At 28.6% G+C, this 15,777-nt stretch overlaps 1 protein-coding gene across 17 annotated transcripts in view; it reads right to left on the reverse strand.

Moving 5' to 3' along the window:
- The window catches only part of LOC145294259 (septin-7-like), a 541,621-nt gene that overhangs the window by 9,822 nt on the left and 516,022 nt on the right, over nt 1-15,777 (reverse strand). For 9 of the 17 annotated variants that reach the window (XR_013869862.1, XR_013869856.1, XM_080141374.1 and 6 more), the window contains one exon: nt 4,958-5,003. The exons of the other annotated variants lie outside the window; for them this stretch is intronic. Coding sequence is in view for 7 of the 9 variants with exons in the window: in XM_080141374.1 (XP_079997500.1) it covers nt 4,964-5,003 (40 nt within the window). In the remaining 2 variants the exon portion in view is untranslated. The remainder of the gene's footprint in view (nt 1-4,957; nt 5,004-15,777) is intronic. 17 annotated transcript variants of the gene reach the window in all.

Genomic DNA, 15,777 nt, shown 5'->3' on the forward strand with positions numbered 1-15,777 from the left:
TGTAGTTTAGGAAATGGGGAAGTACATGAGAGATTACCAATTTGTACAGTTCTCAACAGTATTGATATATAAATAAACAATAAATAGAACTCAGCATTACCAACTCAATAGCCTGTGAGGATATCTATTATATCAATTCTGCAGATAAGGGGAAAGTTGGAAAATTTTATTTTTTTTAATTGGAAAACGAGGAAGTAGTCCCCAATGAAAAACATTTTTGGCTCTTATCAAAATGAATTTTGTTTTCTAATTAATTTTTGAGAAAAATAATTTTTTTTTTGAAAGAATCAATTGCGCAAGCAAAATAAAGTATATAATCTTCAAATAGGCAAATACTAATTTGTGTTGCATTTTAATTAAGCATGGATAAAATAATTTAAAAAAAATAAAAAAAAAATAAAAAGATTAGAATTGCATTTTAATGGAAAATTTATATACGCAAGCCTGCAGGTGCATTAATATTTACACAATATTGAACTAAAATGCATTTAGAAGTAACTTATCTGTGTAGAATTTTGTTTAATGGGTGACAGATAGATAACTCTCGCATATGTTAATGAAATAAAAAACATATTCCAAAATATATAATTCAGGGTTTGCACTTTCGACAGCTTGATAACTAGATGCTTTAGTAAAAAAATTTACTAAGATTTTGTCCTATCAAATGATGAGTAGGGAAAAATAGTTTGGGTTATCTGTTTATGACATTGACCTTTTTTGGATTATTTAATGGCAAAAGACAATACCCATTGAAAACTATTCTTAACAATTGATTAAACACAAGTTGATATTCAACCTATAACTAGGGAGAGATGTTCATAGTTTATTTCTCAAATTTTGTCATCGATAGCTTTGAATCTAACAAAATTAATATTTGATTCTAATTAGCCGATCTTTCTTTTTGTTTTATCATTTCAATATGTTCGTTAAAACAAAATTGTATCTCAGTATATGTTCTTTGAAAATATATTTTATCCTATTCAGATTTTTTTTATAAGGAACCATCTTTGTTATCAGAAGCAAATGTACATTAAAATAGTCATCATATTGACACTTTGCAGTAAACGAAACTACATATAGTAAATACTAATACATTTTTCATTTATATATATATATTATTATATAATAACACTTAAATAATTTTGTTTGTATAGAAAAAGAGGAAACAAATTAAGAAATCTCTAGAATCATTATCAGATAAGCTGATGTGAGGTTCCTTAACCTGTTCATAAATAAAAATCACTTCAGATATAATGCACCGCTGATTAAATAAAGTGTTTACATACATGCTGCTTAAACGTTTTTTTAATAACAATGCAGTTAATTTTTCATTATTTTGAAAAAAAAAAAAAAAATCAAACAAAAGCCTATTAAACATGTGCATTTCACTAGAAAAATCTCAAGAGTTATGCATTCCGATGACATCCATAACAAGGTAAATAAAACTTCTCATATTTTGATTCATATTTTTCTTACACATTTGTTTCCTAAAAATAAACCAATAAATCAAATAGCATGTGTATGATTATTATTGGGTAAGAACAATTAAGTTGCACCAACACTATATGCACTCATAACTGATACTTGGACCCCCCCCCCAAAAAAAAAAAAAAAAAACAGCTACCAGTTTCATTGAATATTTAGATAAAAAAATCTGGTAAAAAGTTAGTTGCATTAGTAATGCTTAATCAAATATATATCGCAGACTAAACTGAAACTACCCGGCATTGACCAGATGTGGTTTTTATTTACCCCCCCCCCCATCCCAATCGTTTTTCTTAATAGAAATAAAATTTTGTAAGTATTCTGGTATGGTTCGGTTATTAAATTATTTGAATCAAATTGTTATCAAGTTATAAACAATTTTGTTAAGATAATGTTTTAATTTCTATTTAAAAAATTATTGGATGTTCCAAATCTTAACATATTAGAATTTTAAAGCCAGAAATGACCTATTAAACAGGTTTAACTCCTTTCAAATTTCGAAGGATCATAAAGTTATTTTCTTTTTCAATTGTTAACAAAGGAATAAACAAATGCATTCTGAGAAATTCCACAATCATTTTTTTATTTTTTTAAATATTTAAAAATTTGGTTTATTCTATGCTATTCATTTCAGTATATGATTGAATTATGTTATGCCGACACAAGAAATACACAAAGTTGTTTCCTAATTTCAAATATGTACTAAATAACCAGGATTCTAAATGTTTATTTAATAGACCAGTGAGATAATATGACATGGATCATGTAGATAGTGAGGTGGAGTGGGGAAGGACTATTTTAAAAATTGTCATTCTGTGATTCACCATGCCAGGTTATTTCCTATCTCTGTTTTAATGGATATCATCAAGTGTGACCAGAGAGAAAGATAGAGAGGGAGGAAAAAAAAAAAAAAAAAAAAGATGTAGAGTTTTATTTAAATGTGCCTTGACTACAGTTTCATTGAATTTTGATTGCCAAAAATGTATTAAATTTTCAACTTCTTTACTCATTTAAATAAAAATCAAACTTATGACAAAAGCGAACAGAACATGAGAAATCAACAGCATTTTTTCAAATGCATGTGGCATCATCGCCTTCGCATGTATGATTAGGCAAGATGCCATTATTTTTTTTTATAAACTAAAATGTCTTAAGCCACATTTATTATTGTTATAAAGTTCTGAAAGGCTATCACTGCTTGTTATATATATTGTTATCAGGCAGACCAGGGTTCAATCCTCGATCAAGTCATATTAAAGACTCAACATTATAAAGGTAGGATCAGTTATTTGAAAAAGTATGCAGTTCTTTGTGTGTGTGTGTGTGTGTGTGTGTGTGTGCAAACCCGTTGTGTTGATTTTAAGAAGTTGATATTGTATGTACACGTGTGTGAGTATCAATGCTATGTTTAAGAGCCATAGTCTTTGAATGGGTACAGAAATGAAAACTACTTTTGACATTAATTAATGAAAAGCGAATTTTCAATATAAACAGTGCAAACATTAGAATGAAAACACTGCAGTTCTTCAGCCGAAATAGGAGTGCATGCTTTAACATTTCCTATGAAAGCATGTGGTAAAAGAAGAAACAATAATGTACAGAGGATGGTCAAAGGATTCTTCCACAAGGCATTAATTAAGCTCAGAAAAAAAGCAAATACAGAAAGAGTTAAAGAGTCAAAAGAGAAGTTCATTGCAAAACATTTTTTAGGTGAAGGTGTAATGGGGGATCAAAATGATACTATTGTAAAAAATAAAAAAAATTGGAATAAATTTTTTTTATAAAATGTAGAAATATTTTTGAAAAATAAAAGTTCCTAAGACTGAAAAAAAAAAATACTAAAAAGATTTAAGATGAAAAAGAAAAAAATTGTTCAGATTGTAGAGAAAGCTGAGAAAATGTTTAAATTAAAAAATAAGTGTTGAGATAGAAAAAAACTAATAAAATTAAAAAGAAATGAAATTGAATAAAATTGCTAAGATAAAATTGATAACACCAAAAAAAGAACTGAAACAAAAAAATTTAAAAAAAAAAAAAAATCCAAAAAATTATGGCTGAATTTCAAGAAAAATTAAATATTTAAAAGAAATTATAAAAAAATATATAAATGCGAAAACAAACTTGAAAGTTTTTAAAAATATCAAAAGAACCTTTAGATCATAAAAGTTGAAACAAAAGAAAAACATTTTTTTTGGTCTTGATAACTTATAAAGATTTGATGAAATTAAACATTTCTGAAGATCAAGAAAAAAGCAAGCAAATGAAATTGAACAAACAGTTAAAAAAATGAAAGGGTTTTGTAAATTAAGTTTTGATGATGGAACAGCCATGCTTACAAAGTGCATTATACATGAGACGGGATGGTATGAGAGGCATATGACTATGAGAAATGTACAAATGATCACATATCTATGCAGATTATTGTAACGGGGATGGCATTCTTATAAATTCTTTCCTTGTATAGGGGTACTTAAGGTCTATCTCAATGTTCTTCAGATGTAATAAACTTAATTGTATATATCTGAAGAAATGTACTCACAAAAACAGTCTGCAACATAGAAGTTTTATTATAGTTGCTTTTTAAAAATTATATTTATCCTATTTTTACTTCAATATATATATATATATATATATATATATATGAAATCGATTTGTCATAGCTGACCACTGCCTAATCGGCACAGATCACAACAAACAATATACACAGCTATAAACATGTTGAGAAACTAGTTAAGCAACATATCCTTCTCATACACCAAAGTTAAGCAACATTGAACCTGGTTAGTACTTAAATGAGTGACCATTTGGAAATACGAGCTGCTGTATATAAAACCCAATCCTAGTGACTAAACAAATTGAAGATTGACTATTAAACTGCAACTGCAATGAACAGCCCAAAATCATTCACTGTGATCTGCGTTGATAATACATTGGTCATCAATAACAGATTGATTTCAAATATAATTTTTTAAAATTCTCAACACTTATAGATAGAAAATGGCCCCTTAACCTTTCTTTTCTGTGTCATAGGAGCACTACATGGTGGATATCCATAAAGCTATATTTTGGCCTGGTATTTATCATATCTGTAATTCATGCCTTTCAACAGCTTCCGAACACTTTCATTGCACATAATTTCAATTAAAAGGCATGAATTTCAGATACTTGCCAAAGGTTGTTAGAATCAAAACTGAATTCATAACCAACAGATAAATAGAGATTATAATTTACAGAGAACTCATTCTCAATACCTTGCTAATTATATATATAAAAAAATGAAATTTTGTCTATCAGCTTAGATGTAATCCCAAATAATAAAAAAATAAGGCTTATCTATTTGCCAGTTTATCTATTTTAGCACACAGCAAATATATGCGCCCTCCAAGTGCAAATAGGCAACAGTTTTAATAAAAAATACAAATATATAACAGAAAAAAAATTACAATGCTAAAATTAATATTTAAATGCTTACTTCACGTTAAGCTTTTCTTTTAAAATTGAGGAAATGGGAATTTTTGCTAAAAAAAAATAAAAATAATAATATAATGGACGGACAAGTTTTTATTTTTTATTTTTTATTGTGCATAGTATTAGAATATATAAATAGAGACAGGAGTATAGTTAGGATTAAAAACACTGATGGGTTTTTTGTTCCTCACTTAGTTAGATTTGATCGAAACATTTGATCAAATATTAGGTGAACTGCACCTTTGGATTTTTTTTGCTTCTTATTTATAAATTTAAGAGTTAAAAACAATAATCTTGAAAAGTATGCAATTTTAGTTTCAACATCTGCAAGATATTTGATCTTTTTATTTCAAAATGGGATTCTTTTAAATATAAAATAATACTTCATTGACGTATCATTCCAAAGTGTAAATATTTTCTTATAAAAAAAAATTAAAAAAACAAAAAACAAAAAAAACTAAGATCTAATGGATGTAATTCATTTAAACTTGATACAGTGGTAGCTTTATTTCTACATGTAAACAAGAAGCAGATGACAACTGATTTCTCCAAGTTAATTATAAATTTTAGCTAAGAAAGTTATTTACCAGAATTTGTAGCAGAAAAATGTGTAAAAACACATCCCTTACAAATTTAACAATTGTTGTTAAAAGAAAATGTTTTTTTGTTTAAAAATAAAGAGTCCCCGCTTGTCAGGGCTCAAAGACCACTCATGGACAAGGGTTAATGGCTTGTGTCAGATGAAAATTTAGATGATGGTTAGATCAGGGTGGACATTGATTATTACTTAATGGAATTTGTTTAGATTGGACTTTGAAAACGATCATGCTTTAGCCACTGGAAGCAGCCTATAGACAGACAGTTCTTGGTAAAAAAAAAAAATCTGCTCATTGTAGTTCCATTTAGATTTAAGTATACAGATGAAGAAAGTATTGAAAAATAGTTACAAATAACTTTAGTTAAAACGAAGGTAAAAATGAACATTTCACTTGTACTTTTATTAAATTATCTAAAATTCTTACATTATTGGAAACTTTCAGAAAAATTTCAGTGAAAAAAAATAACCATGGGAATGGAACAAAATGTGTTTTTAGTCAGGAATTGTACCCTTATTCATATTTATGTATTTAAATACCATGCATGGCAATATAAAATTAATAAATATGTATACATACATACAAAAAAACACCTCAAAAACAGTCATTAAAATATCAAATTTTAAACCAGAATAGATCAAGACGATAAATCTTTGTAAATATAAAAAGATCAATATCTTTTCAGATATATGAGAAAAATTAATTTAACTTTACTATAACACCTTACTGCAATTTCATAACTATTTATCAGAAATGTATTTTTTCCATTTGGACGAAGAATTGTTGAGTTTTTTTCTCTTTAAAAGTTCTATTTTATTTATTCATTCATTTGCAGTTGTTAGGATATCACCTCCCACCCCCAGAATAAGTACACTGACCTACCACAGAGGCCAGTCTGCGACATGATTTATAGCCATGAAAATGCAGTAAAGTGTTAAGAGATGTTAAATTATTTATGCATTATAAACTTTTCACAAAATGAGAACCTGTAAAGGAAAACATTAAAACAAAAAACATTTAAATTATAAATTTAAAAAATAGCCAATAAATGTAAATTCATTTTTAATAAATCGTGTTTGACGATGATGTTAATATTTCATTTGAACATAATTTTATGTTCAATTCTACTTAAATTCTATTTTTACTCACCTGATAAATGTGTGTTTGAAAGAACAACTTTGAGACAACTAGAATGATTCCACATTTATTAGCTACTTTTTTTATTTATTTTTTTATTTATAGCCAACAAACATTTAAAAAGAAATTTACAATAAAATAGATTAAAAGAAATGCGTGCTTGCAATTTGCATCTGCAACCAGTTCAGCCCAGCTGATAAATGACGATGATGATAGCCAAGGAGTAAGGTTAAAAGACAAAGTGTGAGATAGATGGAGAGAGAGACGGAAGGAAAAGTGTTGAGAAAAGCAAGGAATATTCCAGAATAATGATTGATCAAAGCATGGGTGTAAAATGTCTTCAATGAAATGGGGTTTGTTTAGCTTATATATATTTTAAGGCATATCAACCCTTTTTTCAGGAAAAATAAAAGATGGTATACAGTACATAGGCAGTCTTAATTTGACAGTAATTCTCTTCTTATCTTGGTTCATAAAATTTTCCTTATAAACAGTGAAATGATGATTCAGTGTTAAAAATGTTTTTAAGTTCGTTTTTCTGCTACAAGTATTTATTCTATTGAGCTAGTACAGAAGGACATTCCAAAAATATTGGCTGATTTTTTTTAACTCGCTTTTAGAAAAATTGATTTAGATATATATAAAGTTTGATACCAAATTTCACATGCTTAATGTCTGTGTGTGTTCTTTTAATTAGTTATGAATAATTTGTCTAAAATATCAGGTTATCCCATAAGTTTTGTCAATTCTAATTCTCTTAAAATTTAAGTGGGAACATCTAATGGTACGAACTCCAAACAACAAATTGTAAACAAAATTAAACACAAATAAAAATAACGAAAAGCTATATTATTTAAACATTTCAGATGGTTGTTCTCATTTTTCACAATGTTTGCTCTTTTTCAGGTGCATTTTGCAATAGTTGACACCTGAAAAAGATGAATGAATAAAACAGGTGAAACATTGTAACCCTGACAACAACGAATAAGATGATGAGAAGAGTTCAAAACGTAATACAACACTGACATATCAAATCATCATAAGAATGTTAGCCTGCATCAATGAATGCTGAATGCCAGTTTTATATAATCAGAAAAACAAAGTGATTGCAACCATTCAAACTAGTAACGACTATGCAGTTACACATAAATCACAGAATAGGTTTATTACAGAAAAAAGAACAAAGAGGAAACCATGCCAATTACCTAATAATTAAAACACTACAATCCCAGTTCAGTCTCATAAAGTATATATATATATATATATAAAATGGTTGCATAAATTTGTTTCCTAGATGTAAACTTAATGAAACCTGTATGATTATTCAAGAGTGCTCAATTGAGGACAGAGCTGATATAAAGTCTGTTTATTATACAAACATTATTGGTTACATATGTGCATACATGTTTCCATGGAGTTCCAATTCAAAGAGACCACTTCATCAGACCAAAAAAGGAGTGATATTGAAAAGAAAATCAAGATTACATTCGTTTTTATATAAGATATCTGAGTGCAGTTTATGCTCTGGGGGAAAGTGGGGTACATACTTTGTGAATGTGAACAGTAGGGGTTTTGGAGGAAGGTGTGGTGAGGGAAGGAAGCAAGGGTGGGGGATGAAGTACGATCCCATCTGGTCAAGCTGTAGCAGAGGGGAGGTATCAGTATTATTTTAACTTGACAGTTGTTTATTGGCCTAAGTTTTCGCTTTGATCTAAAGTAATATTATACCCTCATTGCCATTATATCCCTATTTTAGGCTTTTATGATTTTTTTTTTTTTTGATTTCTGGTGACACTTCATTATCGGTCTATTTTATTGATAAGCTCTATTTATTTATTTTATTCTTCGCTTTTTTATCCATTCATTTGTTTCTCGTTTATATGATAAAGGTGGTATACCGAGAGTTATATTCCCCACTCTAGTGCAGTGTTTGAAGCAATTACAGTGGCAAAGGTTTTCATATCTATATGTAAACTTAATTTCGATGGTTGTCAATCTTTCATTTGGGTTATTTATCTTTTCTTCAATACTAGAGTAAAAGAAAAGAAAAAAAGAAAAAACGACCATAAAAACATAGATAGGGAAGTAAGGATGAGGAGGGTATAATCAAAGCAAAAAACTTAGGCCAATAAACAACCACCAAATTAAAATAATACTAATACCTCCTTGCTGTTACAGCTTGACCACAAGGGATGTACTTTCCCCTCTTTTTACCCTCCCCCTACCCTCACTACACCTCCCTCCAAAACCCTTACTGCTCATATTCAAAGTAAACATATCATTTTCTTCCAGAGTGTAAACCACACCCGCATATCTTATAAAAAAAAAATGAATGCAATCTTGACTCATTTCAATATCGCTCCTTTTTTTAGTCCGATGAAGTGGTCTGTTTGAATTGGGATTCCGCTGAAACATGTATGAACATATGTAACCAATAATGTTTGTATATTAAACAGACTATTTAGATATTTTTATAAACATTAGTGCATTACGGAAATCAGGATTTCATGAAAAGACCTGCTGCAGTTTATGAAACTCTTTTCTTAATGCACTAAATTTGTATGCTCTTACCACAATAATCCAGCATTCTTGTTTTTCTTTCCACACATCTTGAAATTATATATATTATATATATATATAGAGAGAGAGAGATTTGGAATACTCACACCAGTCTTATCATAATCATATACCAAAAACCATGTCCTGGCTATGACTGACTGCATTTGGTGGTGAGGATCCAATTTGAAAACTTTAAAGACTATGAAATCACCTTTTAGTTGTTATTCCCAGGTCTACTCTCACTTGAATGTCAGGATCCCATGCAGGGTATGAATATAATCTATCATTTACAAACTATTTATAAGTTAAAAATAATCTACAAATCATTCATATACATGCAGTTTCAACATAAAATGAAACCAGCAAACACTTGAAATCTTAAGTGCAAAAGTCTCAAATATACATAAACTATCAAAAACATTTCTATGTAGACGGTGTCAAAATATAAAAATCACAGAACTAAATTTATGAACTTGAAATTGAAGAACTAAGTCCCTGTTGGGGGTGTTAAATTGAGCAAAATTTGCTCATTTTTAAGAGCAGTTTTTTGTCTATTATGGTTAAAAGTTCATTAAAATAAGAGGAAATAAACAAAGTTTGGTGCATGTGTCTTAGAGTCTCCTGAGGACCTCTTTAAAGAATATATATATATATATATATATTACCCACCTTCTCTTAGGACAATGCATAACGGAGTAAAAATAAATTCCTAATTTTCACATTTTTAAGCTTAATAACCTAAAAGTAGTCAGGCCGACATATTTTTCATGTTCTATACATAGATTCAATATCAAATTGGTATTAGCATTTAATCCAATAGTGCTCAATAAATTTATGTTTAGCTATATATATATATATATATATATATATATATATATATATATATATATATATAAAATAACATTACAGAAATACTAATTTAATGATTACAAAATGCAATCATATTTCCATTCTTTAGATTGAAACCTAATTGTTAAGATAAATATCAGAAATAAATGAGTGGTTTATAAAACCACATGTCTATAAAACTTTTAATTTTAAAGTGAGGTGTTTTTACTTTCTTTCTCCATCCAGTGTGTACACAGAAAATGATACATGTAGTGCTAAAAAAATGCATACCAAACACACACACACACATACATATTATAGATGATACTATACGCTGATAAATCGATTAGCTATAGACACAAGACATTTCAAAATAAGTAGTAAATCTGGTCTTAAGTTTGAGGATAATCGTTACTGTCTTTTTATCGGTCAACAGCTAATCAGGTGATAAGAAAATATTGATTACCTCCTCTCACCAGATTTACTACCTTTTTGAAACCCATGGTACCTATGACTAATCTATTTATTACTGTATAGTATTATTAATAACACATATAATGCTTTGCTAGAAATAATTAAGGCCTCTATGTTTCTAGATATTTATTAAATGTCCAATCAAAAGCCAGAAAGCAAAAATGTTGTGAACTACAAATTTCTTTCTTTTTTTTTTTTTTTTTTTCGTGCATCAATAAAAATCACATTTTTCTAGTATACATTTCAAAGTTTACTTAACGAGCAAAACATTTTGTGTCATGTTTCAACTCTTCAATTAGGATTTGTCCATATAAGAGTAGATGAAACTGATTGGCTAGGTTTGTCAGTTGGTAAGAATTTGTTTTACTCAATCTAGATCATGATGGAAAACCTGGAAAAATAGGAGGCATTTATCCTCCACATGAGGATGGTCTTATCAGAAACAACTCAGAGCTTTGAAAAATGGAACTTAAGTTACCCTCTCCTCCAAAAAACAAAACTATCCAGTGAAGTCTGCCCACCTCCACCTACTCAATAGATCACTTAGTCTCCCATTAACGGAATATTCAACAATTTTGCCACAAGATCACAATTATGGGGGCAGTCTGAATGCTGCTCAACTCCTTAACTGTGAAAGTCCTAAAATTCAATGGAGAGAATTACAATATTCGAAATCTTTGCCTTCCTGTTCCTTAAAATATGCTGCTTATTTTTCTTTGTTTATTATAAGAAAAAAAGAGAAAAAAAGTGGAGGTGGTCATAAGGAAAAATTTATGAAAAAAGCAAGAACAAAGTGATATTCATAAATTTTCGGATGAATTCTTTTTACTCTTTCTCTAAACTTAGATGATGATGATTAAAAAAGAAAAAAAAAAGATTCTGACACAAGAATCAATTTTATATTTCTAATCTTGGTGTGTGTTGTGCGCTTAAGGAGTGCTTTTTAGATTTGCAGACCAGTTACATTCCTTGGATTGTTTGGAATTGGAAATTGTGCTACAGATTTTATTTTTTGGATTTTTTGAACTAAAAATCTAAACATCAATTTTGTTCATATTTAGAAAGAAAAAACAAGTTCTATGAATTGTGTTTTAGCAGGTGCCCAAAACCATGGAAGTATATGTGCATGTTCATGTGTGTTTATATGTAACATCAGCGTGAGGGTAAGCATTTCCGTCTCCCGGGATCATTAAAAGGATTGATCGGGTATTAGTGCATGCTTATACATATACAACGTATATTCCATGTGACACTAATTGGAAATGTGGATACTTCAACAGACACATTTCATACTTCTGAAGAGCCGGAGCAAAAAAAAAAAAAAAGGGGAGGGGCAGAGGAAGGAATACAAGGCAGAAATGAACAAAAGCATGCAAGCACAACATGCTTTCCGATTTTATCAAGACACAAAAACGCACTCGTTAGATTCTAACAAGTTATTAATTATTGCTAAAAATATATCTTAAATGAACTTTCCAATGAAAAACTTTTACATTATTATTGAATTTAAAAAAAAAAAAATAAAAATAAATAAAAAGGTTTTCATTATTTGATGAATGGAGATCCAGACATGATTTTGGAATTATTTTTAGCTTTAAGATTGATAACTCACTCATATATACAGATATTAGGAAAAAACCCCAAACTTTTCAGGATTCACTTACAACAATGCTCAATACATGAGTAGAACAATAGTAATATGAAAATATACTTATGGCAAGTAAGCTACACACAAACGCTGATGTTAGTTTGTTATAAAAGCAACCATTAAAAATAAATCTACGCAGTTAGCCTGGTGATTTCTTCCCAGAAATTGAACATACATTTCTGCGCAGCGTACTTGCTATAAGTATTTTCAATCTTACAGCACCCAAAATCCCCAAATCGTTACATTATATCATGTTGAAAAAAATGAAAGTTTGTATTTAATTAGTGAAGCAATGTTGAGCTTGGTCAGTACTGACTAATTAGTACAATTTTAATATCATCCATTTCAGGACAAACAGAGCAAGATATTCTCAAAGATGCTTTTCTCGAGAGGCTTGTGTATCCACAGATAATCCTCATGGAGTGAGCAGGCTTCGGCTTTCCTATTTATCAAGACCTTACATCATATAAGTTAAAATTCTGGTAGTAACCGGTTCTTCAAATCCATCCTATATCATAAGGTTAAGCTAGTCAATCAACTCTACTCTTCTTCAGAGGTGGTAGTTCACCTTAAGGTCATCATCTGTCAACTATGCTGACTGAACTGGCACAACTGAGGATTATTTCTACACTTTACTTTAAAATTGTACTATTGCTAATGAGTATGTACTCCATTCATTTAAAGACAGAAATTAGTGTTAAGAAAAATTAGTGTCAAGTTTGATGAATAGACCATTGAAATTTGAACTTTATTTCAACTTTCAATGAATAAAAAAAAAATAACTTATACAAAAAATTAGTATCTGAAAATATAATAGAAATAAACAGTTCAAATTTTCAAAAATATTTAATCAGAAGGTCCTCAAAAACTTTTGATCATTTTTTTTTGCTATTATTTTTTAATTCATCTAGTTTTTTTGTTTTTTTTTATTCGATCTATTCTTAGGCCTCCATTTAGTGTTGATAGACTGGACACACCTGTAAAAGTGTCCATGCAGAAAGTATTGTGAAGCAAGAGTTGCACAATCTCTGACCACATCTATTCTGAACTGGCAAGTCTAATGGCAAGGATAAATCTAGGACGAGTGAAAACGATGTTAGAATAGCAAAGAATCTTCACTCACATACAACACCGGGTATTTTCAAATAGTCACCCATTTAAAATTTACCAGGCTCAACATTGCTTAACTTTGGTTATCTAATAAGAACCGGTGTGTCAACATAAATTATGCCATAAAATATTTATGCCATATATATCATGTGATAATGGCTCAATATAACACGAGTTAATGATTTCACATACCTTGTAATATTTAATTATTCCAATGTAAGTTCTATACTGTTTATACCTATTCAGTGTTGCCTGATAGTATACTCACTTGCAATTTGTTTGGCTTTTCATCTTTTAAATTATGCTATCTTTCAAAAAAAAATTGTTCCAATGAGTTACGTCCCTTCTTTAAGGATGAAAAGAGTTACGTCCCTTCTTTTAAGATAAAATAAAATGGGATAACGAGTAAGACCCAAACAAAATATTTTACAAGGAGTTCAAATTACATTTTATTCTTAACATGTTGCAATGATCAAAAAATCTAAAGAATCAGAATCCAGTAAAGATTTTGTAGAATCAAAGCTATCGATAACATAAAAAATGACTTCATTTTATATATTAAAAACATGAAATCTTATTTTTTTTTTTCAAAATAACATTTCTTACTGTGTAATCAATCATTTAATTGCCTACACACCTGCCATAATATTTGCATTTCTTTAAGAATCAATGTAGTTAATGTTAAGGTTAATATAGAGTTAAAATTTTAGTATACCCAAAACCAAAACAAAGTTGACACATGCTAAAATAATTTTCATATTTATTTTTAAAATATAATTTGAGTGCCTGTTTTTCATCAATCCGTTTTCTTTTTTTTAAGTCCAATAATTAAACATCAAATGATGGAGAATCAAAGTTTTTGTTAATGATTCATAAAAGATTGCAGAAACAATCATGAACCTTACATTAATTACAGAAGAGTGTTCAATAATAAGTCGAGCCATGTATTAATTTAGTATAGTTTTTATTTGTGCAAACAGAAAAATTAGCTCAGGCCTTTTGGGCAAAATTTAGAATAAAATAATACAGAATGAGAAATTTTAATTTTTTGGAAAAAAAAAAATCTTTTGACCATCATTGGTCAAAAGCTAACATTTTATATTTATTGATTAATCCTACTCCATTCCAAATTTTATTGTGTGTGTGAGAGAGAGAGAGAGAGAGAGAGAGAGAGAGAGAGAGAGAGAGAGAGAGAGAGAAAGAGAGAGAGATATAGAGATATATATATAGAGATATATATATATATATATATAGATATATATATATATATATAGAGAGAGAGATATATATATAGAGATATATATATATATATATATAGAGAGAGAGAGATATATATATATATATAGAGAGAGATATATATATATAGAGAGAGATATATATAGAGAGAGATATATATATATAGAGAGATATATATATATATAGAGAGAGATATATATATAGAGAGAGATATATATATAGAGAGATATATATATAGAGAGATATATATATAGAGAGATATATATATAGAGAGATATATATAGAGAGAGATATATATATATAGAGAGAGATATATATATAGAGATATATATATAGAGAGAGATATATATATAGAGATATATATAGAGAGATATATATAGAGAGATATATATAGAGAGATATATATATAGAGAGAGAGGGCATCCTGATCAGTTATGGACCTCTCTTTTTCTTTCTTGCGATAAAATTTGGAATGGAGTAGAGTTAATGATTAAATGTTATGAGCTTTTGGTCAGATATTTCCTCATTTGGTCACGAGTTATTTTATCCTAATTTTCGACCGAAGAAACTGGGCTAATGTTGTTGTGTTTGCATACACATCAATGCTTGTCTAAAATGAAAAGATTTTTCAGAGGGAAAGTTTTGTCATTTTGTTATCGTTTGGATAAAATCTGACTAAATGTAGATATTAAAGGGGAAGAATAGACAGACCAAAACAAATTAACTTGTATGATGAGAATTACATTTTTTTTTTTGTTTTTATCATCAAAAGATTTCTTCAGAAAGATCTGAAGATATTTTAAAATATTTACAATAAATAAGACTCATAAGAAAGACTTGGAAATGAAAGCCATGTATTTTTATCAACATGTGCACCCAAGAATCCCCTTATTTTATTATTTTATGGCACTTTGTGAATTTCAAATTAACATAACTTGCTGTCTTTTCCCATCATTATTTTTAGATCATTTTATCTTTTATGTAAATTTTGTAACATTTCAAAACACCATAATTCATTTCCGATAATGAAGATGAAACATTAAAAATCTCATCATTAAAGTTAATTTGATTACATTGTTTTTGTCTTTCCCCCCTTTCTTTCATTCATATCTACATTTTATTAGAAAGAACAATTTTATCTTTCATTTTTTGTTTGAATACAAATTTAAAGAAATATATATCTTAATGTTTGAAAGTATTTAAGAAATCTGAATTAAGTTAAAAAAATTATTTATG

This window comes from Euprymna scolopes, chromosome 2 (assembly GCF_053919585.1).
Source record: "Euprymna scolopes isolate OS-2025 chromosome 2, ASM5391958v1, whole genome shotgun sequence".
Classification (NCBI taxonomy): Eukaryota; Metazoa; Mollusca; class Cephalopoda; order Sepiida; family Sepiolidae; genus Euprymna; species Euprymna scolopes.